At 49.2% G+C, this 22448-nt stretch overlaps 1 protein-coding gene across 6 annotated transcripts in view; it reads left to right on the top strand.

Annotated features, from left to right (window-relative positions):
• Window positions 1–21319: 21319 nt before the first annotated feature.
• LOC111154981 (myosin light chain kinase) overlaps window positions 21320–22448 on the top strand; it is a 174293-nt gene continuing 173164 nt past the window's right edge. For 5 of the 6 annotated variants that reach the window (XM_022514945.1, XM_022514949.1, XM_022514948.1 and 2 more), the window contains exon 1: window positions 21323–21487. In XM_022514945.1, coding sequence (XP_022370653.1) covers window positions 21323–21487 — 165 coding nt within the window. Of the gene's footprint in view, window positions 21488–22448 lie in introns of all 6 variants that reach the window. The other variant, XM_022514943.1, reaches the window with a different exon arrangement.

The following is a 22448-nucleotide window of genomic DNA, read 5'->3' as shown; positions in this document are numbered from 1 at the left end:
TAATGAGGTGTTTTAGGCCTTTCCTAAGAGAGCAGACCCTCCTGAACACAGTGACCCAAACTCCTTCCCTTGCCATCCCTCCCTGTCCCCTTTCTGAGAATTCTCCACTGTCAGACGTGCCCAGAGGGGATTTGTGCCTGGAAATAGCGTGTCCTGACTGGGGAATCTAGTCCACTCTCAGGGACTGAAGGAGACTGGCTCGGCTGCAGGCCTGCTCTGTCTCATGGAGAGACCCACCCGGATCTTGGCTCAGTCCTGCCTCTAACTCTGCTGGGTTTGATTCCATCCATCTCCCAGCCGGTAATTGTCAGCCTCCTGGTGTGGCTAGGCCCTAGCAAGTGTCCACACCAGGCCCACTGTTGCCCAATTTGGGACAGAACAGGATTCCTATACTGGGTAGGAGGTTGAGTTAGAAGATCTCTGTGGTCTCTTAACTGCATCTGTGGCCCTGTGATTCATTGTTCCCTTGTCAATAGCCTATGCTTTAAAAAGCAAATGGGAACAAGTGTTTGGATCCAGTGCTGCTCCGTAAGGAGCTGGGCTATGACTCCATGGTCACTCCCTTGTCTTGGGCAGCTCCAGTCCTAAGTGGAACAGGTCTGGTCCAGATGCAGGTCCAGGGAGGAATTTGGGAGGATGGGGAGGAGTGAGTGGTGGCAAGTGGTTTAATGGCATCTGTTCCACTCAGCCAGAAACGTCTTCGTTTGGAAGCTGAAGACTTCCTCAGTATGGTCTCAATTAGCCTGTGTATGTCTTTAAAATAATTACATTTTCATCAAAGTGTTTTAGAGAGTGATGTTTAGCCCCGTGTAAAGGGCACAATCAGGTCCGATCCTGAAATAATGCCTCTGCTACCCCAGATGTCAGGAGGAACTAAAAATACACTCATAAATTGGAGGAATTCTTGGTTTATTGGACCCATCTCCTGTCTCTTTTATCCTCCCTCCAGAAAGTGAGAGCGCGAAGGAGTGAGCCAGAAATCTTTAATTATCCAGTCTGCTGACATTATTTTATCTGTAGCACTGATATTAATTCTCTACAGCATTCCATCTCAGTCCCAGAGTGAAGAGTAACCTCAGCAAACATGGGCCTTTGGCTTTCTGCTGGTTGTGGCCAACACTCTGTTTTCTCCCCTAACCCGCCCTCCCTCAGACTTCTTAAATTCCAGAGCTTTCTGTGGCACCGGAAATGATCTGTCTGTGGAATGTCCATACTTTAAGAAAGTCCCTGAACTATGTATCCGAGCTCTACTTCCCCCAACTCATCTCGGCCACTTGTGGTTAGGTTTTGGCATGCGTCCACCATTGGCGAGACCTGGGTTTGGCAGGAGCCTTTTCTCGTGTTTCTATTATTGACATAAATGAAATTTTATCAGTTTCTATCATTGACATCCATGGGGGAGGAAGAGCAAGTCTGGCTAGTTCTCTCCCCCCATTCTTTGTATATAAATTTAATTTTCTCTGTTATATCTTTAACTTTTCTGGCCAGTGAGGTACATCTTGGATTTCAGTTTGGTTCTCTGGGCTGTGGCCTTTTCACCTGACTTAACGTCCAGACGATCAGCTGGTTGACTTAGCCCCCAAAGGAGGCCACCGTTTCTGCCACAAGTAGGTCGTGTTTCTGCAGGGCTTCTGGTGTGCCCAGTGCTGGCTGGGACCTTGAGTCCTCATAGCCTCTTGAGACAAGTACCATCACCATCCTCTCTATTTCACAAGGGAGGACCCAAAGATGAAAGAATTTGCTGAAGGTCCAGCAGCAGAGCCGGGGTTAGAAGGCAGGCAGCTGGCTGACTTCACACCCGCTCCTGCCTGTGGGCTCCCTGCTGTGCATGTGGCCAGGATCCCCACTCACCCACCGGGAAGTGTTCCTATCTTTCTAAAGCCCTGTCCTCCGCAAATTTTTTGCGAGAACTTACTGTGCAGGAAGGACACTCTATCATGGAGATACAGAGATACAAATGCGGTCACTCACCTTGGCCCATACTGCTTGTGGCAAGCCCCCACAGAGTTTCCCTGATTAGAGCCAGTGTTGTAGCTGGACCAGCCCTCAGCAACAACCATTGGAGAACTTAGAAAAGACAAGGTTTGTTACTTATATCTTAGAGGGTACACAGCATGCCTGGGGCCACATAGCAAGGTCATGGGGGGAGAGAGAGAGAGAGAGAGCTGGCTTGTGGCTTCCGCTTTTCTTGGGGCCAAAGGTGGGGGCTTAAGGCTTCACAGGTTCACTCTTTATTGGTGACTTTAAAACATAAGAGCAGGAATTCAAGTGTGGGAAGGGAGAAGCAAGCGGTCAAAGGGCCAGTTGTGTAAGTCAACCACAGCTCTCTAAAAAGAGAACCTCATGGGCGGGGCGACTTGGCTCTTCATCTCATCCTGTAGCTGGCCATGCGACTGTCCGTGATGGATGTCTTTGAGGTGGATGCCTGGGCAATCAGAAGCTTAATGTCAGGCAGTTACAGTAGAGTCAGAAAAGCTGACTGTCCAGGTGTTTTCGAGAAGGGTGCCTTCGTTGTATTCACTGCTGTCTCCAGGGTTAGGACTCACACCAGGCTGGTAGTGAGCTCTCAGAAAAGTATGTGGTGAATGAACGGAACTGCTGATGAAACAAAGCCATGGACATTTTTACAAAGAAGTGAGAGAATATGTTCGTGACCACAAAATATGAAGGGCATGACCTGAGGATTGAAGGACCGTCTCTTAAACTACGCACACTGAGTATGTGAAAAACCACACGCCCCCCTCGGTTTTGTATTTTGTCACAGACTTGTGGGGACTTGGTCCTGGGTGGGTGCTCCTCAGCCCATGTCCTAGGCCCTGCTGGCAAGGCCCCTGAGCAGTGGGGACTCTGAGATTAGAGCAGGATGCAGCTGCATGGGAAAGACTCCCCATGGCGTTCCAGGGCTGCCCCACTGGCAACATCATATAGGGGAGGGCAGAAGGCCTGGATGGTTTGCTCGATCACAGCAGTTTTGAACTTCATGACTCCTTGGACTTGGATCCTCTCCTGCCTTGCTCAACACTTGCCTTACTTCCCAAGCCTTGCCTAACTTGGTTGGATGTCTAAGTGCCCATCCCTCCAAACTGTGCAGGAATCCCTGGGCCCGGCTCCTGCTCGAGCTCTGGCACCAGATCAAGGAGCTCAAGCTCAAACCGGAGCTGAGGAAGGAGAGAAGAATATTTGGGGGGCCATGAGTCAGCCCAGGGAGCAGGCTGACATGAATCAGGAGGATCCAGATTCAAGAGCCATAAAAATCTCATGCACTTTGACTCAGTAATTGAAATTCTTGAAGTCTATCTTGGGGAAATAATCTCAAATGAAGGAAAAGTTATGTTCATGAAACTGTCACTTGTGATGTCATCTGTTTTAGTGAAATTGGAAGCAACCTAAATGGTAAACAACAGGGGCGCGATTGGGTAGATTATGGTTCATCCACTTGGCAGAGTACTGCACAGTCATTAAAAATGAGACTTATAAAGAGTGTTCCATAACCAGGAAAAGTCTGTGGCTTGGCCTGAAGAGAAGCATGAAAATGAAGGCAGTAATAACACATAAATACGATTGTGTTTTGAAAGGCACCTACATAGGGAGCTCCTGGGTGGCTCAGTCGGTTAAGCATCTGCCTTCAGCTCAGGTCGTGATGCCGGGATCCTGGGATCGAGCCCCGGGCTCTCTGCTTCTCCCTCTGCTCCTCCCCACTGCTCATGCTCTCTCTCATTCTCTTGCTCATGCGTCCGTTCTCTCTCTCAAATAAATAAATAAAATCTTTAAAAAAAAAAAAAAAGGTACCTACATAGAAATAGATTGGAAAAATGTTATTTGTGTCAGAAAAAAAGTCATCTGTAACCCTTTGCACAACCAGATCTTCAGCAGATGCTGCTTATGAACAAAGAAGAGCCCGGAATATGGGGCCCAGAGTGAGTTCAAAGTTCATGCAGAGAGTCAGCAGTCAAGACCCTGTCTGGGAAGGAGGAAGGAGACCTATGAGAACATGTCCAAACATGACCCAGCGTGTGACTAACATAACGATTTCCTGGGCTGAGGGCAGGTGAAGCATGGATAGGGTGAACGTGGCCAGGGAAGACATCTGTGAAAACTTGTCTCACATGTAGACTGGGAGGTCGTGGAAATATGAGAGCCATCCGTCCATCCTGGTTCTTCTGGACCATCCCAGTGTATTAATAATATCCCTTGTCACCATCAAAAGAGTCCTGATTTGGCTAATGTTTCACGTGATCACCCTAGGTGTTGAAAAGGAAGAAGTCCATTCTAGGTTGATGATAATTGCTCAGCTAGTCCCCTTGAGCACTGAAGAGTGAGGGAATTAAGATTCCCTGAGGCCTAGGTAGGCCCAGCCTGATGGATATCATGGAATGGGGACGGAAGAGGCACAGGAGCTTCTTTTGGCAGCATCTCACCTCATCGAAGATGGTCTCAGCCCAGAGGCGTTCCTGACAACGGAGGAGCCAGGTGGATGTAGCTCATTTTGTACATGAACAAACAGATAAATGCCTTAGGAATTGCCTCAGTGAGGAGGTGTCTAGACCTTGGTCCTGCTGTTTGGTGGAGGGATACAAGTGGTGAGTGTGGGGACAAGCTCTTTGACTTTTCTTGGACTTCAGCAAGAAGTTACGGTTTAGCACCTGGATACTTTTAACTCTTCAGGTAAGACATAGGGAAAATGAAAAGCGTGGCCTCCCTTAAGAGAGAGAGACCTGGCTGTCCGTGCTTGACAGGAACCTTTAGAGGTCCGCCGAGAGAGGACACCTGAGCAAGCAGGTGCTCATCTCAAAGCCCAGCTTCCCAGAGTGGTCTGGTAGCCTTCTCACGGGGGAGAAAGTACAGTACCACTGTGAAGGCTTAAATGGAAACCAGTACAAACAGGACAGTTCTGGTCTTTTCCATGCCAGTGCGTTTTACCTGTGCCCCAGGGAGCAGACGCCTTCAATAGAGAAGTTCTGCTTTTCACTTGAGCCCAGAAACCAAGAGGGACAAGGCCACTAGACAAATGGAACCCAGCCCGGACTGATAGGCATGAGGCGGAACAGAGTGGATGGCAAGCGTTCTTCAGCGTCATGTCCCGCATCTCCCCGTATCAGACCTCCCCGTATCAGACCAGAATCTGCTTTCTCCAAGAAAAGTGTCATCTTGGGTAATGCTAAAACCCCAAACTAAGAGCCCAAACTGATTCTCTGCATTAAGCATTAGTGGTAAAAGCTCCAGATGACAGCATTTCGTTAAATGTTATAAAACTGTTAGGAATGCAGCTTAGTAATCAGAAGTACATTGTTAACTTAATAGCTGTATTTGGTACAGATAAGCACATCGGGAGCTCTGCTTTGGGCCTAACCAGCCATGTCTATCTGGTTAGCTGCTGTGCCCACTGGATAGAAGCTTACCTAAATTGCTCAGAAGAAAATGTTGCCACAACTAGAATGGCCATTTGCAGTGATGGCAGACAGCTACTTCTCATCAGAGTCCTGTGCCGAATCTTGTTCCTGGGGAGGAGAGAACGTTTAACACCCAGTAGATGCTGGGGCTGTGTTCCCCTCTACGCTGATGCTGGGAACAAAGTGGTGCTTTTGTGTTGGCTGAGTGTCCCATACGGGATGGAGAATTGTTGGGTTCGGGAGTCAAAACCATGGAGGGTTTTAGGGCCTGTGAACAGGCCAGTGCTCCACTAGCTGTTTTGTTTCCAACCCCCTGTTCCTGGCCTCTGTGGTTCTATCGTTTTTTGCTAATCTGGCCTCCTCCAAGAGGACCCCGAGGTCCTGGTCCTTGAGCTCTGTGCTCCCGCAGCTGGTCCTTGGCGGTGGCCCACTGATCTTCCTGTTGCTTGCACTTCCTCTGGCAGCTGATGGGGCCTCCTGTGGGGAAGGGCTTTTCCCCCTGCATGTGAGTGTCTCCATTTTTGAGACAGGGTTGGGAGGGGCACATGCTCCCTTCCCCCCATGGAGAGCCTGTTGAGTTGACACCTCTGAGCGGAGGTTCCTCTCTCCAGAAGGGCAGTCACAGCTGGCTGTGCTCCCGCTGACACACTGCCAGTCCAAACCTGAGGCCAAGGTTTAGAGAGGCCGAGGCTCAGCCAACACCAGCTCCAGACCCACAGGACACCCCATCCACCTGCAGTGCTCAGGGACTGCAAACTGAGCCCTTCACCCAGAGAGTGGCCGCTTCAGTGGGGAAGGAGAGGCAGGGCAGGGGTGGGGAGGGCACTCAGGGATGAGGAAGGGAGATCGTGGGAGCAAATGGAGGCCACTAGCAGAGTGAGGGCAGAAGGAAGGGTGTCTCCTCACTCTTCCTGCAGCATTTCTGTCATCGTTTGGGGAGGATGTAATGTCTAGCATGCTCTGTTTAACCTCTCACCTTATTTATGCTCGTAGTGGCCATCATAGAAACACATAGTGGTGGGTATAGACAGACTGTGCATTTTGATCCTGTGCCGGGGTTCTTCTCTGCTGGGAGCACAGACTTGATGAACCTGGCTTGATTGGCCCAGATGATCAGCATGTGGCCCCGTTAACGTCAAGGTTCTAAGGAGTCAAGGGGGCATTGCATTGTGTCCACGTGCTCTCATCCAGCTGTGGAATAGACTTTGCATGCAAACATCTGGGGCCTGAGAAGTTGGGATCTGGAAGAGGATTCTTATAGATGTGAACCACAGGAATGAATGAACTTCTGGAATTTCCTTACTTGAGAGGGGTGTGCATGCTTGTGGCTGTGGCTTTTGGCTCCTGGGTATACGTTCTGCTGCCTTGTGTACAAGACTTACCTAATGACTAGCAGACTAGCTAATCGCTTGAGAACCCAAAGTGACTGGTGATTTTCACACAAGTTCCCTTCACACATGCATCCAGGTCCCTGAGAAGAGAGGTTAAGGGTAGCTGGCCTGAGCTGCTCTCTGCAGACCAAAGTGGGGGAGGGCCCCGCAGGTGTGTGGGCTCACAGAGGGAGATGGGATGTGCACATGAGATTAGAAATCATGGACATCTGTATAGACAGATAACATACAGCCAGGAGGGATGCTAGAGGTCTTCTAACCCCTGCGAGGTTAGGCTACTTTCTCAGGGGCCACTGTTAGCGGATCCCATACCTGAAATCTGGTGGCTCTAGTCTGAAGTCAGCCCTTCTCTCCGGGCCTTGGTTTTCTTATCTATAGACTGCAAAAATCAGCAAACATCCCCTCGTGTCTGTGGGTGTGAGTAATCTAGTTGCAGAGCCAGGACAAGACACCAGGACCTTGGACTCCAGCCTCTTCCCAGATCCTCCCTGTGGCATCTCTAACAGCCTGACACTGTTCCCAAGGGTCTGAACCTTAGAGCCAGAGACCTAGGTTTAAAGCCAGCTGATAAGAAGTAGCTGTTATTGTTAGTTCTGTGACCTTGAACGTACTGCTCAACTTCTGAGTCTTCTCTTCAAAATGAAAAGAATGCCTATCTTTAGAGTTGCCTTGGAAATGGAAGTAGGTAAACTCCTCACTGCAGTAGCTGGCCCCCAGCAAGCATTCAATGGATGAGTTATTTCTGTTTGGAACAATAGGTATTGTACATCACAGTCACCTCGTGTGTCTGAACCCGAGGCTCCGTTTCTGTGAAACAGGAGGGTCAGTTTGGACCCGTGCTTCTCCCACTTTGCCCTCTGCAAGGGAAGTGGAGAAAGAACACGTGCTCAGGGGTAGGGGCTTGGGGGTGTAGCCTGAAGCAGCTTGTGGAAAGCATCACATTTCTTTGAAGCCCTACATTTATTTGTAAGTCTACTTATAGTTGTCCTTTTATACCATAATGTGAATACACTGTTTTTTTTTTTTTTTTTTTAAAGATTTTATTTATTTGACAGAGAGAGACACAGTGAGAGAAGGAACACAAGCAGGGGGAGTGGGAGAGGGAGAAGCAGGCTTCCAGCTGAGCAGGACCCTGGGATCATGACCTGAGCCAAAGGCAGATGCCTAATGACTGAGCCCCATTTATTTATTTATTTATTTATTTATTTATTTATTTATTTATTTAAGAGAGAGTGGGCGCACGTCACGTGAGGAAGAGCATGACAGCAGGGAGAGAGGGGCAGACAGGGAGTGGGAGGGAGAGAATCCCAAGCAAACTCCCCACTGAATAAGGAGCTCCAACTGTGGGGCCCAACCCCACGATGCTGAGATCATGACCAAGAGTCGGACATTTCACTACCTGAGCTACCCAGGTGCTCCAGAATGCATTGGTTTTAATATAAACCCCCTCCCCCAAAATCTTTGAGTATAGTTGATATTCTGGGATAAGATGGCCTCAAGTGTCCCCAAAGGGCACACAGAGGCGCTCCTGTGGGGATGGAGGTGGGATTGCATCGTTTCTAAGATCCCTCCCAGCTCCACCTAAGGTAAGTGGTACACAAGAACCATGAAGGACCCTTGGAGGGCAGTATCCCCTGGACCCCTGCCCCTAGTTGGAAGGGGGTGTGTTAGGTAGAGGTAGAAGCAGCAGAAAGGAGGGAGAAGATGTAGCCCCTGCAGATGAGGACAAAGAAGGCTGGAGGAGCAGGGCTGTGTCTGAGCCTGACTTTTGGCCTGTGGGCTGATAGACCTGGCTGGTTTGGGTTGGCAGCCCTCCATCACCCCAGGTAAGTTCCAGGAAACACTAAGCCATTGTTTCTCCTCTGCACCTGGAAGCTGTGCTGGGGATGGGCCCTCCTATCACAGGAGGGCGGGTGAGGGCAAGGGGTGAACTGCATGTGGAGACATGGGACTTGTCACACTGCCAAGGCATCCTCCTAGCAGTTCTGAGGCAGCACTCAAGGCCAAGGTCTGGGGTTGAGCCCAGCCAATGGGAGGAGAGAGGTGGAGATCCTGGAAAAGAGCAGCAGTCTTTGGGGGGAGAACACAGATTTCTGGCCTGTGAATGGGAAGAGAGAGCATCTGTTTGTGTGGAAGGGGCGGTGGGGGGTGGAGGGGGGAGGCAGATCTGCGGGTGCTGGTCCAGGCCCTGCATAGATTTGCTAGAGATTAGTCAGTATGCCTGGACCCTCTCTCAGGCATGAGGGATTGAAATGAAGTCACCCATTTGTTTAGGACAAATATAAAGGGCTTTCCCTGGCCAAGGGATTGACTACATTAGTCAGATTTGTACCCATCAGATAGCATTCCGATAAATCTCAGAGAACATCACCAAAGTTGTTACACTGGCAATTTCCTGTTGGGCATGGTATTCATTATGATAATAAGATTTAACCTATCTTGACGAATTCCTCCCGAGCATGTTCCCACATAGAGCTAGGATTTGGAGTTAAGAAGGATTGGATTCTACTCCTGTTTTATTAGCTATTTGACCTCAGACACGTCACTTGGTCTTAGTCCCAGCAGTAAATGGGGTTAGAACATACCTCAGCGTGTGGCGAAGTGGAGGTGGTTCGGGATTGGAAAAGCATTTTGTAAGTCGTCAGTAGCTTAATGTTAATTCTCAACAAAACCCCTTTTGGCAGCATCAGCAAAGTGCATTGCCATCCTCTACACGCCCCCGCAACTGAGTCTCCATCAATTTAAAGACTGTAACTCTCTAAACTTCTCTTAACTCAAACCATCCTTTGTAACTCAAAAACGGCCCTTTTTCAGATGCATTTCATTGCTTTTAGGCATGCATGATCATCTCCCTACTTCTGGCACATCTCTCTACTGCGGGGCTCACCTGCCCGGAAGACCCTGGGCCGGGCCACGCAAACCTCAGAGATCCCCGCACCCGTCTGTGCGGATACCTGTGTGGCCCCAGTTTCTTCATCTGTAAAATAAGAGGAAAGGGGGTTGGACTAGATGATTTAGGTCCCCTTCCAGCCCTCACGTTCGGCGATCCAGAATTTGGGAGGGTGAGAGCAATGCAATTGTCTACTAGTAACTGAAACACACAACTCAACACTCGGAAATGTGAATTAGTAATCCGCTGTTTGCAGCAGGGCAGTACTTACAGCAATATCTAACTGAATTAGAACATCGAAGTGAAATGTGATACCTCTTATTCTTCATAATAATTGACTACCAATTGATAAAGAATGGCCGACTATTTAATAATCATTACCGAGGGAGGGATTGTGTGCCTGGCATCGTTAGAAGTTTCTTTGTGTGTTACAGTTACCATATATTGGGTATTCCAAGTATTTAGTCTGGGTTAGATATTAGAAGTGGCTTCTAGGGGCGCCTGGGTGGCTCAGTGGGTTAAGCCGCTGCCTTCAGCTCAGGTCATGATCTCAGGGTCCTGGGATCGAGTCCCGCGTCGGGCTCTCTGCTTGGCAGAGATCCTGCTTCCCTCTCTCTCTCTCTGCCTGCCTCTCCATCTACTTGTGATCTCTCTCTGTCAAATAAATAAATAAAATCTTTAAAAAAAGAAAAAAAAAAAAAAAAAGAAGTGGCTTCTAATCCCCACAGAGCCCCACAAAACAGATGTACGGACAGGGAAATTGAGGTTTAGAGAGCTTAAGTAAATCACCCAAGGTCATTCAGCTACTAAGTACCAGAGGCAGGTTCAAGTGCAGCCATTTTGGTCTGACTACAGAGCCTGCGATGGGCCCCCTCGCCGACGTCCATTGGCTGGCTGTCACCCCCTAGCTTGCTCTTAAATCGCCAATTTGTTGTTACTCTCATCCTGGGACTGGCAATTACCCCAGCTGTGTTTTTGATACAGTACTGGGCCTGACCCCAGAGGAGGAATTGGTCCTTTCTCTCTAGCCGCATCGGCCAGCCTGAAATCTTCACAGGGAAAACCCAGCTGGCTTTAGCACCCTCCCGCCTCCGGCGTGTTGGAGACACCCAGCCTTGGCTCCCTCCTCGTTTTGCCTCTCTCTCACCTGCCCTCTTGTCTCGGTGCTAGTCAAGGGTGGAAGGAACCCTAGAAATCTGTAACAGTTTGCCAGGCCTTTGGCTTCAGCCAGAGAAGACAGATTGTGTTGGTGGGAGTAATTAGAAACCAGCTGCAAACTTGGATTTCACATCGGGGCCCATGGGAACTGACACATCAGGTTGGCCCGTGCCTCATTTTCCTGTGCTGTGTCACAAGGGAGAGGATTTGCAAGAGGAGCGTCCCCAGGCCTCTCAGTCAGGGAAGTCTGAGCCAAGCACGCACATGCCAGAGGCAGATGGACGACGGCCTTGCCCCGGGCCCCAGGAGGTCCTGCAGGGGCTGTGGACAGCTCAAGGCTGGAGAGAGTCTTCAGACTCTGCCTTGGTTCTCGTCAGCGCTCCGCATCTCCACAGCCCCACCTGTCGGCGGGCCTTCCTGCTGTCCCGCTCCTTGGAAGACCCCGTTCCAGCCCGGTGCCTGAGGCTCAAGCATGGAAAGGCAGGACTCCCACAAAGGGGTCCTCCTCATTCTGTCTCCTTACATCAGTCTCTCCTCCACTCAGCCTGAAGTTGATCCAACCACAGAGCTGTTCTCCCAGGGGGAATGATCCAGGGGATGCTGGCATCTCCCCGAAACTGTGTGCAGAGTGCAGGGGCCACGTTCAGCAGCCAGGCCTGGGCGAGCTCTGTTCATCCTTCATGTGCATCAGTGTTCTTAGAACCTAAGTCCTTAGGCCTGTCCCTTTAGCTCATTGCCACACTCCAGCTCCCTGCAGAAAGCAGAGTGGGTAGCATGTGCTTTAGGCAGATGCAGAAAGAAGGGATGGGACATGCCAGTCTGGGACTAGAGAAGCTGTTCAGAGCCCCTTCTGGGGCTGGGAGTGGTCAGCAGTGTCATGAGGCTCACTTCCTTCCTGGGCCTTCTTTTCCAGAGCTTTCCTAGGCTTCTCTGAAGAGCAGGAGAGGAGGCGCAGGCAGACTCATAGTACAGAGTGGTGACCTTTCCTTTACTCCTTGTCCCTCTCCTTTCTAGATCTTCCCTCTTCCCTATGTCATGAAGTTGCTAAATGTCGGCTGGACTGAGGTGGGGGGCGGGGGAAGAATAAAGTAGTAGAAAGAAAAGGAATATGTTCCATTTACTTTATGAATGATACTCCCCCACACTCTGCCCATTAATTTTGCTGTTAATATTTGCCCTTCTAAGGCATTCAGTGAGCTAAGTCACCTTAAGTACGCCAGGAATACTGCTGACGCCTAGTGCACACTCACTAAATAGTAGCTATTATTGGTTCCCTCTTTTTCCTCCTTTTTTTTCCCTGGGGATTCCTCTCAGTGTTTTCAGCCCCAGTTTCTCTCTGGACGGACTTCATGGAATCAAAGGCTCAGCTTGGGAGTCGGCCAGAGGCTGCAAAGCTGAAATGATCACTTAGTGCCCATGCTTAGCATTAGCTCCGTCTCTGTCCTTACGGCAGGTGCTGGCGTCTTGCAGGTGTGCCTTGGCGACAGGTGTGCCTGTCTGATTCAGCCGCCCAGCCTATGAAGCCCTGCATGGTGGGCTGGGAGCAGAAGTTTCTTTCCTCCTCCCCTGGTGTCCTGCATCATGTTCCTGTTCTGGGCTTGGATCCCTCTGCTGAACCTTTCCCACCTGCCCAGGTGTCCTATGGAGGCTAGAGACACAGGTGTCCCCAGGCAGGAAGTGTCCAGAGAGACCCATCAGGCCACACAGAAAGAGGACCGTAGAGAGAGAAGGGCAGTGACTTTCTTAAGATAGCATGGCTGGCCAGGACGCAGCCACAGTGAGTACCAGGGTTGCTGACTGTCTCTCTGATGCCATTTTACCCTCCGGTGGCCCCCACTGGGGCCAAGGCTGCCTCTACCCTCTGAATTTCTGAGAGAGATCTTAAAACAACAGTGATGTTAACCACAGCAGCTGCTGCGGATTGAGTACTTTTGCCAGAGAATGGGCTGGGCTGCCTTTCATACACATTGCCGACCCTCGTGGCAGCCTCGTAGGTAGTGGGGTATTAGCAGGAGCCCCGTTTTACACCTACGTAAACTAAGACTTTCAGAGGTTTTTATGTGGCTCAGGCTACACAGTTTCGTGGGGGAGAATGTAACATCTGACTGTTGAGCACTCTGTTCCTCTCTGTGAGGCATCCTGGGGATGGGAACCCTGAGCATGGTTTCTGTTCCCCGAGGCGATTTTCGGCGCCCCCACAGACTGAAGGTGGTGGAGGGCACCCCTACAGGAGTATCACTCCTGGGGTTTAAAAAACTCAGCTCAGTTGGTGTGACTTAACAGAATGGAGAGAGGAGCCATGGTGTTTGAGAAGGGGATGGTTGGATTAGCAGACTGGGGATCCCAGATTTACTTCTGTAGCAATAATTCCTAGTAACAAAATGAATAAACATTAGGATTATTGCTAATTGTGATGGAAATGTGCTTTTTGCTAATTTAGTTATAATCAGGGTTTCTGGTTCTGGCTTTGATTTTTTTTTTGCATGTGACTTTTATTGCAAAAAGCTTCTCTCAGCCTGTACTCATTAAATCCCAAATGAAGCAAGAATCCCAACAGGAAGAGAGCAGCTCCAGGAGACCAGGCCTCTCTCATTCACACTGTGTGTGCGGTTGGGTGTGTTGATTTGATTTGATCTGTGTGTGTGTGTGTGTGTGTGTGTGTGTGCGCGCGCGCGCGCGCATATATGTCAGTGTCCTCTTTTAAGAAAATTTAAAAATAACTTTCTGCCAAAGCTGTGGGCACTTGGAGTAGGATTGCTGAGCCGGCATCCTCCTCCTGCCCGTGGTCTGCTGTTCTGCTGATGTGGCCGGGCTGACGTGGGCAGCTCATCTGCCTGCAGAAAACCCAGCCCCTCCTTTAATGTGCTTTTCTAGAGGAAAGGCCCAGGAAGCCCAGGGGACAGCCACCTGCCTTGGGGCTCAGGGCAGAAATCAGCTGGAGGGGACAGAGGGGTCTGTCTTCAAGTGCTTTCACTTGGGAAGCCGGGGACCTGGACCTGAGTCACCTGGAAATGCCAGCAGGAAACTCAGTCCATCCAGGGCACCAAGACTGAAACATCATCGCGCCCATTTCATACACTGGAAGACTGAGAAGCAGCGTTCAAAGGATGCATGAATCACATGCCTGGTTTATTTTTACTTTTATTTTTTATTTATTTTTTTAAAAGTTCATTTTATTCTTTTTTTTTTTAAGATTTTATTTATTATTTGACAGAGAGAGACAGAGTGAGAGAGGGAACACAAGCAGGGGGAGTGGGAGAGGGAGAAGCAGGCTTCCCACTGAGCAGGAGCCCAATGTGGGCTCGATCCCAGGACCCTGGGATCATGACCTGAGCTGAAGGCAGATGCTTAATGACTGAGCCACCCAGGTGCCCCTATTTTTATTCTAGTTTAAAGCCAGACTGACACCCATGTGTCTGGAGCCAAATTCCTATAGGCTGCAGAGGGGTGGATTTTTTTTTATTGGCGGGACCTGTTCACCTGCTTCTTGCCGTACATCCTCTCTCTAATGTTCTCAGGATTCCCAATATGATAAAGTTAAGTGGTGTCCTCATTTGGAAGAGTTTTTTTTTCCAATACCTTTTTAGCCCAACTTTCTATTCATTCATGTATCCCCACAAGTATTTGTTGAGAACTTATCATGTGTTCATTAGTATTGTCGGCACTGGGGATACAGCAGTTAGTGAAACACGCGGGAGTTTGTGTTCCAGTGGGGAAGACGGATGTTAATCATAGAAACACACAACTCCGTGACTTTCAACTGTGAGCTGTGGGACAAAGAGGGATAGGGGATTTGGTGTGTGCTAACATGGGACTAGCCTAATCTCTGTGGGACCAGAGGTCTGTGTGCAGCATTTCCAATCAGCCGTTTTGGACTTGGGTAGTTGTGTTGTTTTGTTTTGTTTTAGATTTATTTATTTATTTGAGAGAGAGAGAGAGAGAGAGGGCGGGGAGGGAGGGGCAGAGGGAGAGGGTCTCAAGCTGGCTCAGAGCGGAGTGCAGAGCCTGATGCAAGGCTCCATCTCACAACCCTGAGATCCTGACCTGAGCTGGAACCAAGAGCCCAATGCTTAACTGACTGAGCCACCCAGGCACCCCTGCTTTTGCTCCTGAGCCCAAGTATTCAATTTAAAAATTGTTCTTTTAAGTTTCCTCTCAAGCTCTGGTCCATTTTGTTGATCTTTCAGCGCTGTATTTTAACACGCTAGCTGTGTTTAGCATGTTAGCTGTTCCTACTTGCTTGGTGTAACCCACAGGTTTGATAGACATGCCTCCCTTGTTTTTGACCACATGGTTGTCCTTAGTTCTATCCAATTCAGAAGGACTCTCCAGTCCTGTTCCGCCACCAGAGATCTCCATCCAAGAAGACTTAGATCCGAATTTAACTCCATTCCTCAGTGGTGAACAGAGTTGTTTTTTTGATTTATTTCTTCCTTTCTTAGCCATAAGATTTTCAAGTATCTACCATGTCTTCCAGAGGCCTGGGTTTATATTCTGTCTTGGCCAAGGACTTAATTGACTTAAAGTCGTTCTCTTCATCAGTATCTGTTTCAGCTTCGTATCTCTCAGGTACACGTTTGTTTAACCATTCTCTTTGGAAGAAAAGATAGAACCAAATTAGTAGCGATTCACCCTCCTTTTCACCCATTCCTCAAAGCCACACTCCATTACTCTTATAAAACCACTTTTCGCTTTCTAGTTGTGGATTGTTAGGAGGACAGACATGACAGCAGATGGTGAAGGGATGAGAGGGGATGGGTTAAAGCAACAGTTCTCAAAGTGTGTCCCCAGGGGATCCTTGGGGTCTCTGAGACTCTTCTAAGAGCCCAGAGGTCCAAATCATCTTTGTAATAAGATGACATTCACCTTTTTCAATCTCTTTCTTTCTCCAGTGGAGTTTCCCAGCAGCTGCAAATGCAGTGATACCACAGTAGACTGAATGTGGAAGCAGATATGAAAATCTAGCTGTCTTCTATTAGCCAGACATTAAAGAAATTTACAAAAGTGTACAATTCTTACTAAGCTTTCTTTTTTGTTTTGGAAAATACATTTTTTCTTTTAAAAGTGTTATTTATGTTAACATACAATGGCTTATTATTGATGTTTTTGAATGAATTATCGGGTTTAATTTTGAATACAGTAAATATTGTTAGCAATAACTCATAAACAAAAACTCTTTGATATCCTCACTAATTTAGAGGAGCATAAAGGGGCTCTGCGACCAGAAATTTGAGAACTCCTAAGCTAGAGAGTGAAGAGTCCCCCAGGTCTTAGAAGAATGAATACCAGTTTCTCAACGATCAGACAGAGCCCCGTGGAAAAGCTTAAAGCCAAGTCATTCCTGATTCAGACATGTTCAATTTGTCCCGTGGTGTGAGTTGCCACAGCAAGAGAGATCCCTTTGGAACTACAGAAATCCTTTTCTCCCCCGGAGGAGAAGGACTGGGCTGGGCATCACCGTGCTACCATACTTTAGAGGTATGCACCAAGGGCCCTTCCTGAAGCTCCCCGGGGGTCAGAAGGATCCCTGCTGGGTCCTGTGCGCAACATGAATGCTTGGAGCCTGGTTCAGATCGCAGCCCAGATTCCTTAAGACAATTGCAGTACGGGAGTTCCCCATCCTCTGTTCTCTTGGCTTCCCTCCCACTGCAGGGATCATAAACTGGGCTTCTTTAGCTGAAGGAAAAAAGGGCAGGGTCTCAGGAGGCACATATCCCATGAGCCCTGTGTGGTAATCCCATGCCAGATGTGCCAAGGGGTGAGTGACGTTCCAGGCCAGATGTGGAGCTGGGGGTGTGCCCAGCCCCTCCAGGGGTTCAGCTCTCTGCTTGACAGCGTCCTCCCTTTGCTCCGCACTGAGATTGGCTTTGGCAGCCCCAAACGAGGAAAAACCTGTGAGCTTCCACTCCTGGTCTCAGCGGGACTCCATGGAGAGCCTCTACAGCTGGCAGCCAGGGGTTTCAAAGGTCACCCCAGCTGGGCGGATTAGAACAACAGAGCTCCCTGACTGAGTGAAATTGGCTGCCCGGCAGAAGGCAAGTTGCAACATCTGCGAGCAAAGTCAGGCAGACGCCCCTTAACTTTGCAGTCTAGCGCTGGGCTCCACCACGTCCCTGGCTCTCCTTCGTGGTCTTCCTCCTCTGACGGACGGACGTTGGACAGGATTCTCTGCAGTCCAGTGGTAAAGCGTGGCCGCCCGTGTGTCCCGACTCATGGGAGAGCTGCCCAGGGAAGAGGCCACGGTAAGGCACATCGGTTCTTGGGCTTATGGTTCTGCCCCACAGTTTGTCCCTGTGGGTCACAGCAAGGCCACCTGGCACAGCCCGTGGCCAAGGAGCTGCTCACTCGGGCAGTAGGCACTGTCAGGGAATGGGTCAGGATCTGAGCGCAGCACAGAGAGAAGATGAAGGTGGGAGAGCAGAGCTGTCATTGCCTGGGGCCCTTGCGCGTGGGTGGTTTGCTGCATCCGCGGCCTGCGGGGAGGTGGGAGGTGGGTTCATGGCTGGCTGCCAGCGCAGAGCCTGCTGGGAGCCCAGCCCTAGAGGGAAGGCGTGTGATTTCCAGGATGCCTTGCCTGCAGGGTCAGGTGCTTAAAGACTACGATCATTTTAAATGTGTGCACTTTGGGTAGGGAAGAGTACAGCTGGTTTCTCTAAACTTGTTCTGCCATCCCTAATTTTTAACATTTCTTTTGAGTCTTTTTGCCTCAGAGTTCACCGTCTTTTGGCCACAGTTGAAAATGTTCTTTTCTGGGTTCAAGAAACAATTTAAAATGCTTTTGATCAAATTAAGGTCAAGTTAACTTAGGGCTGCTTTGGATGATTAACAAATTATGTTACTTGCGAAAACCTTATTTGGAGGTGAGCTTTGGCCCTAGCATTGTGTATAGGGGGCTGCCTCCAGCTCTCTTGGACCTCCATCTTCCATTTTTTTCTCCTTTTAATTCTCCGTCCTTTGATCTGCATTTAACTGGTATTGATTGAATGAACCGCCAAGCTGGGTGTGTTTCCAGCCACTGAGCCCGGCTCTGCCAGTAGAGAAATTAAGGCGAAAGATACCCAGTCCCTCTGGTGTTCTTGACTGGAATGTGGTCATCAGGCTGGACAAGAGATTAGAAGGGAATAAGGATGGTTTGGTTTGATTTATTGTTACTATTATTATTTTACAGATTTTATTTTTTAGTAATCTCTACACCCAATATGGGGGTTTGAACTCGTAACCCCAAGATCAAGAGTCACACGCTCCACTTACTGAGCCAGTCAGGCACCCCTAATTTATTATTATTTTTTGACAAACATCTCAGTTATGTCAGTAACCATTACTTGCCAGTGTGGATGGATTCTGTTTATGCTCTTGATGGCAGTGGGCGGGGCGATAGGCTGAGCGAAGCTGTTTGGTGTCTCTGGCCAGCCTGGGCCTGGGCTCTGGTCCTGCTCTCCTGATAGTTAACTTACTACCCCCGAAACCACCTTGTGGGGGACTGGATGTCTCCTGACTGGATTGACTTGCCTGTTCCTTTTCTACCCGTGAAGCCAGACCTCCCCTGAGGGTAGATGACTTCTGTTTTTTGTGTTCTTGAAGCCAAGTACTTTCCCTTTGATGCTAGCATCCAGGACCTTTGGGAGATTTAGACAGACCTTAGATGATCTTGGATCGGGGTGGTATGCAGAGAGGCTCCCCAGAAAGCAGAGGGGGAAGAGTCTTGTGTCTTTCAAACCCAAGTCTAAAAGCAGAAGCGGAGGCCCATTGCCTGTCCCCCATCCTCTGTGAAACTCCCAAGCCTCCGCCTGTTTTATCTCCCTTGACTGGGGACAGTAGGAAATGCCTCGTCTGGGTCATAGGGGTGCTCTAGGAGGCCTACAGGGTAGGACAGGGGTCAGACTTGGTTTTGGTTTCTACTTCTTAGCTCTGTGACCTTGGACAGGTGTTATCTCTGAGCTTCGGTGTTGTCATTTGTGAGAGAAGCGTAGTCAGAAATGCCTTGCAGGACTGTGGGGACTGCCCTCAGTCAGTTGTGCTGCTAGAACAGACGCGACGGTGCTGAGGGAGGCTGCTGTGGGCCTCAGGCCTGCCTTCCCTGCCTCCTCATGGAGTTCGGCCATCTGCTTCTCACTGCTGGTCATAGTAATCCCACTCACATCCCCTTGCCCTGAAGGTGATGGGGCTGAACTGGGCTCCTTGCTGTCCTCGGTGAAGAGGACCTGTGTCCTACAGGGTGGGGAGACCGGCTTCTCTTTGGGAATGGAATGATGACAATGTTGATCGGCTACTACTGATTGAACCCCTTTCACGCTGTGTTGTGTGTTTTGTATGGGCTCTCACTCAGATCCTCCCTGCAGCCTTCTGAGGCTGAGGTTATCACCCCCATTTTACAGAAAAGGAAACCGAGGCCAAGAGACTGGAAGTACCTTGCAGCTCATGGCTGGGTCTGTGGCAGGGTCTGAGCCTCATGTTTCCTGCCCTCACTCTGAGCCCACCCCGTGCTGAGTGTCTCTGTGGCACTGGAGGAGGCCAAAGGGAGCAGAGTTCCCTCGAGGGTATGGTCCTGGGGGTTCTGCAGGATTTGAGAACCCCATTCCTTCCCTACTACCAGGCTACCACACTTGCCACGCACATATGATTATTCACTGCTGTATCTCCAACACCTAGCTTGGCATATGATCAGTGTTCAAGAAATCTGTTTTAATTGAGTGAATGAGTGTGTCCTGATTTTTTCCATTAAAATATCATGATGACTTTAAAATGATTGTGCAAACATACACAAACACAGTGATCGAAATATGGCGAGATGGTAATTGTTGGAGTTGGGCAATGGATACTTAAGGTGCTCATTTTATCATTCTTCCTGTTTTTCTGTATGTTTGAAATTTTCCATAATAAATTTTTTTTTAAATTTAAAATTTCTATATCACTTCCTATCATTATTCTCCTTGTAAACATACACTTGGATAGCTCCACTGTGTTCCACCAGTTCTCACTGTTAGACACTTGGCTGGGCCTTTCTTTGTGTTTCTACTTCCTAGGATTATTTTTCTATTTCTTCTGCTATAAATAATGTGATTAGCCTCCTTAGATATAAATTTTGTGCTGCATCTCTGATTTCTTCCCTAATAATACATTGCTAGGGGCGCCTGGGTTTTTGGCTCAGTCAGTTGTGTCTGCCTTTGGCTCAGGTCATGATCCCAGGGTCCTGGGATCGAGTCCCACATCAGGCTCCATGCTCAGCAGGGAGCCTGCTTCTCCTTCTCCCTCCACTGATCCCCCTGCTCATTCTCTTTCTCTTCCTCAAATTAAAAAAAAAAAAAAAATTGCTAAATGTAGGATTTCTTGGAGGAGAGATGGATTTTTTTCCCAGAATCTCTTTGCCAAATTGCTTTCCAGAGAGATCACATCAACTGATATGCACCCATCCCCCCAGGCAAGCATGCCACCTTACCACAGTCTTATTGACATTTTATGTTATCTTTTTAAATGTCGGTGTGGTCAGTTTTTTAGAAGTGATAATGGCTTGTTCTGACTTTGTACTCTTGGATTCTCACCAAGGCCAGGCCATGTCCCTTTGTCAGTCAGTCTTCGGTGAACTGCGGGGCTGTTTCCTTCTTAGTTGTGAAGTATTCTCATCCTTTGTTTTTGCTGCAAACACTTTATCCCATCCATCTTTCAGTGCTGTTGATGGTATGTTTTGACCTGCAGAAAACCTCAGTTTTACATGTAAATGTGCAGGCTCCCTTGCTGGCTCCTCTGCCCTCACAGCCCCTTGCCACTGGCCAGCTCTGACTGTTTACAGGGGGCAGGAGGGCCCCTGATTAGGAATAGGAGCTCTGGCGCTGGACGCCTGGGTTCAAGTGCCAGTTCTGTCTCCTACTAAATGCCGTGACCTTGAGCAAATTTCTTAATCTTGCTGTGCCTCCGTTTCTGATCCATAAAATGGGGATGATGAGATTAACTGTCTCCTAGTGTTTATATGAGAAGCAAATGAGCTGTTGTTTACACGTGCTTAGAATAGTTCCTGGGGAATAGAAAGTGCTACAGAAGTTTTGCTTATATTGTTATCTACTGCTGTGAACCTGTGAGTCTTATCACTTGGAAAAGATTTTGCTTGCATGGCTAATACCTTACCAGCCAAAGAGAAATCTGGGTTTGTTGGACAGAGGCGTACCCTATTACAAAACAAACTAATTGCATGCCCCTGACACCACTGTTCCACTGTGAGTAAGACGTGGTCCCCAGTCTTGAGCTGGTCCAGCCTCCAAGTGGTGGCTGTGGTTGTCCACTGACTGCCTGGGATCTGACCACCCGGCTTCTCTCATCTCTGCCTCTGTTCCCAGCCTTGACCTCCCTATAAGACTCTGGCTCTCATTAGCAGAGAAGGGATTTGTTGGAAAGTTGGGGAAGGAGGAGCTTCCCAAATGCACCAGGAATGCTGGCCATGCGCAGGGATGAGGGCGGCACTTTGTCTCGTCTGACCTGGTCTTCCTTCCTGTTCGCAGACCATGGGGGATGTGAAGCTGGCTGCCTCAACACAGGTTTCTAAAGCTTCCATCAGTGTGGATCACTCGAGAGCCGGTTCCGTGCCCCTGACCGAGGCCCCTGCTTTCATTGTGCCCCCTCGGAATCTCTGCATCAGAGAAGGAGCCACCGCCAAGTTCGAAGGGAGGGTAAGATGCATGGCGGGAGGGGAGGCTGGAGAGGAGATGGGGCAGGGTCATCCCTACTTTGGCACCCCTTTCCCTGGCAGGCTGGATCTTGTGGAAGCCTGGTTTTCTTCGGACCTACACATAGAGGGACTATCTATCAGTTTCCCTGACTTGTTTGGTTTATGGTGACTTTGGTCAGTGTTGGAGAACTTGGGGGTGGAACGGGGCTGTTAACATAGGTCATGTTCTGGGTAAGTGCTGTCTAATTGTAGAAGATGACACGGTCTGGTGGCAGCTTGGGTCGACATATGTGCCCTCCAATCTGGACAGCTGAGAACACACTGTCATTTTTCTTTCACTTCCTCCCTCCAAGGAGCATGTCATTAACTAGCCCTCTCATGTATCTCCCTTGGCATATCCAGAGTAGTGCAGTGGGAGGTGGGACCCCTTGTCCATTCAGTCACTTTCGCTAACGAATACTGGTCTCTTGCTCTTACCCGGCCTCCATTTCTTCTTCTGCAAATTGGGCCTGGTAATCCCTTGTCTACCTCATGCTAGAAAGGAGAGGAAGACAGGGACATGGAAGAACAGCTGTAAGAATACTGAGGTTAGGCCCACGTGGAGAGGCTTGTCGCAAGCTGCTGTTCAGGCTCCCGGGAAGTCACATCATCAGCTTGACGTGGAGAGGCTCTTGGACGTCAAGGACATTTGCGAGTATTATTTGTCCAGGGGTATATATGGGGGACCTACCCCAGGAAACACTGTAGAGGCTAGGTGGTGTTATGAATCTACAGTTGAAGAGCAGGCCCCTGCACGAGTACAGAAGCAAGGGCTCAAGCACACCCCTCATCCAAGATGGCGCTGGGCCTTGCCTTTGTTGAAGCACCCGGTTTAGCCTTGTATGGGATGGCCCTCACCATTGGGATAGTGCAGGGCTGCACTGTGGTTCGTGCTCCACATGGTCCTGTAGTGAGGGCTGTTG

Source organism: Enhydra lutris, unplaced genomic scaffold (genome assembly GCF_002288905.1).
Source record: "Enhydra lutris kenyoni isolate GAN:26980312 unplaced genomic scaffold, ASM228890v2 scaffoldscaffold39, whole genome shotgun sequence".
Classification (NCBI taxonomy): Eukaryota; Metazoa; Chordata; class Mammalia; order Carnivora; family Mustelidae; genus Enhydra; species Enhydra lutris.
This window is presented reverse-complemented; position numbering and strand designations above follow the sequence as displayed.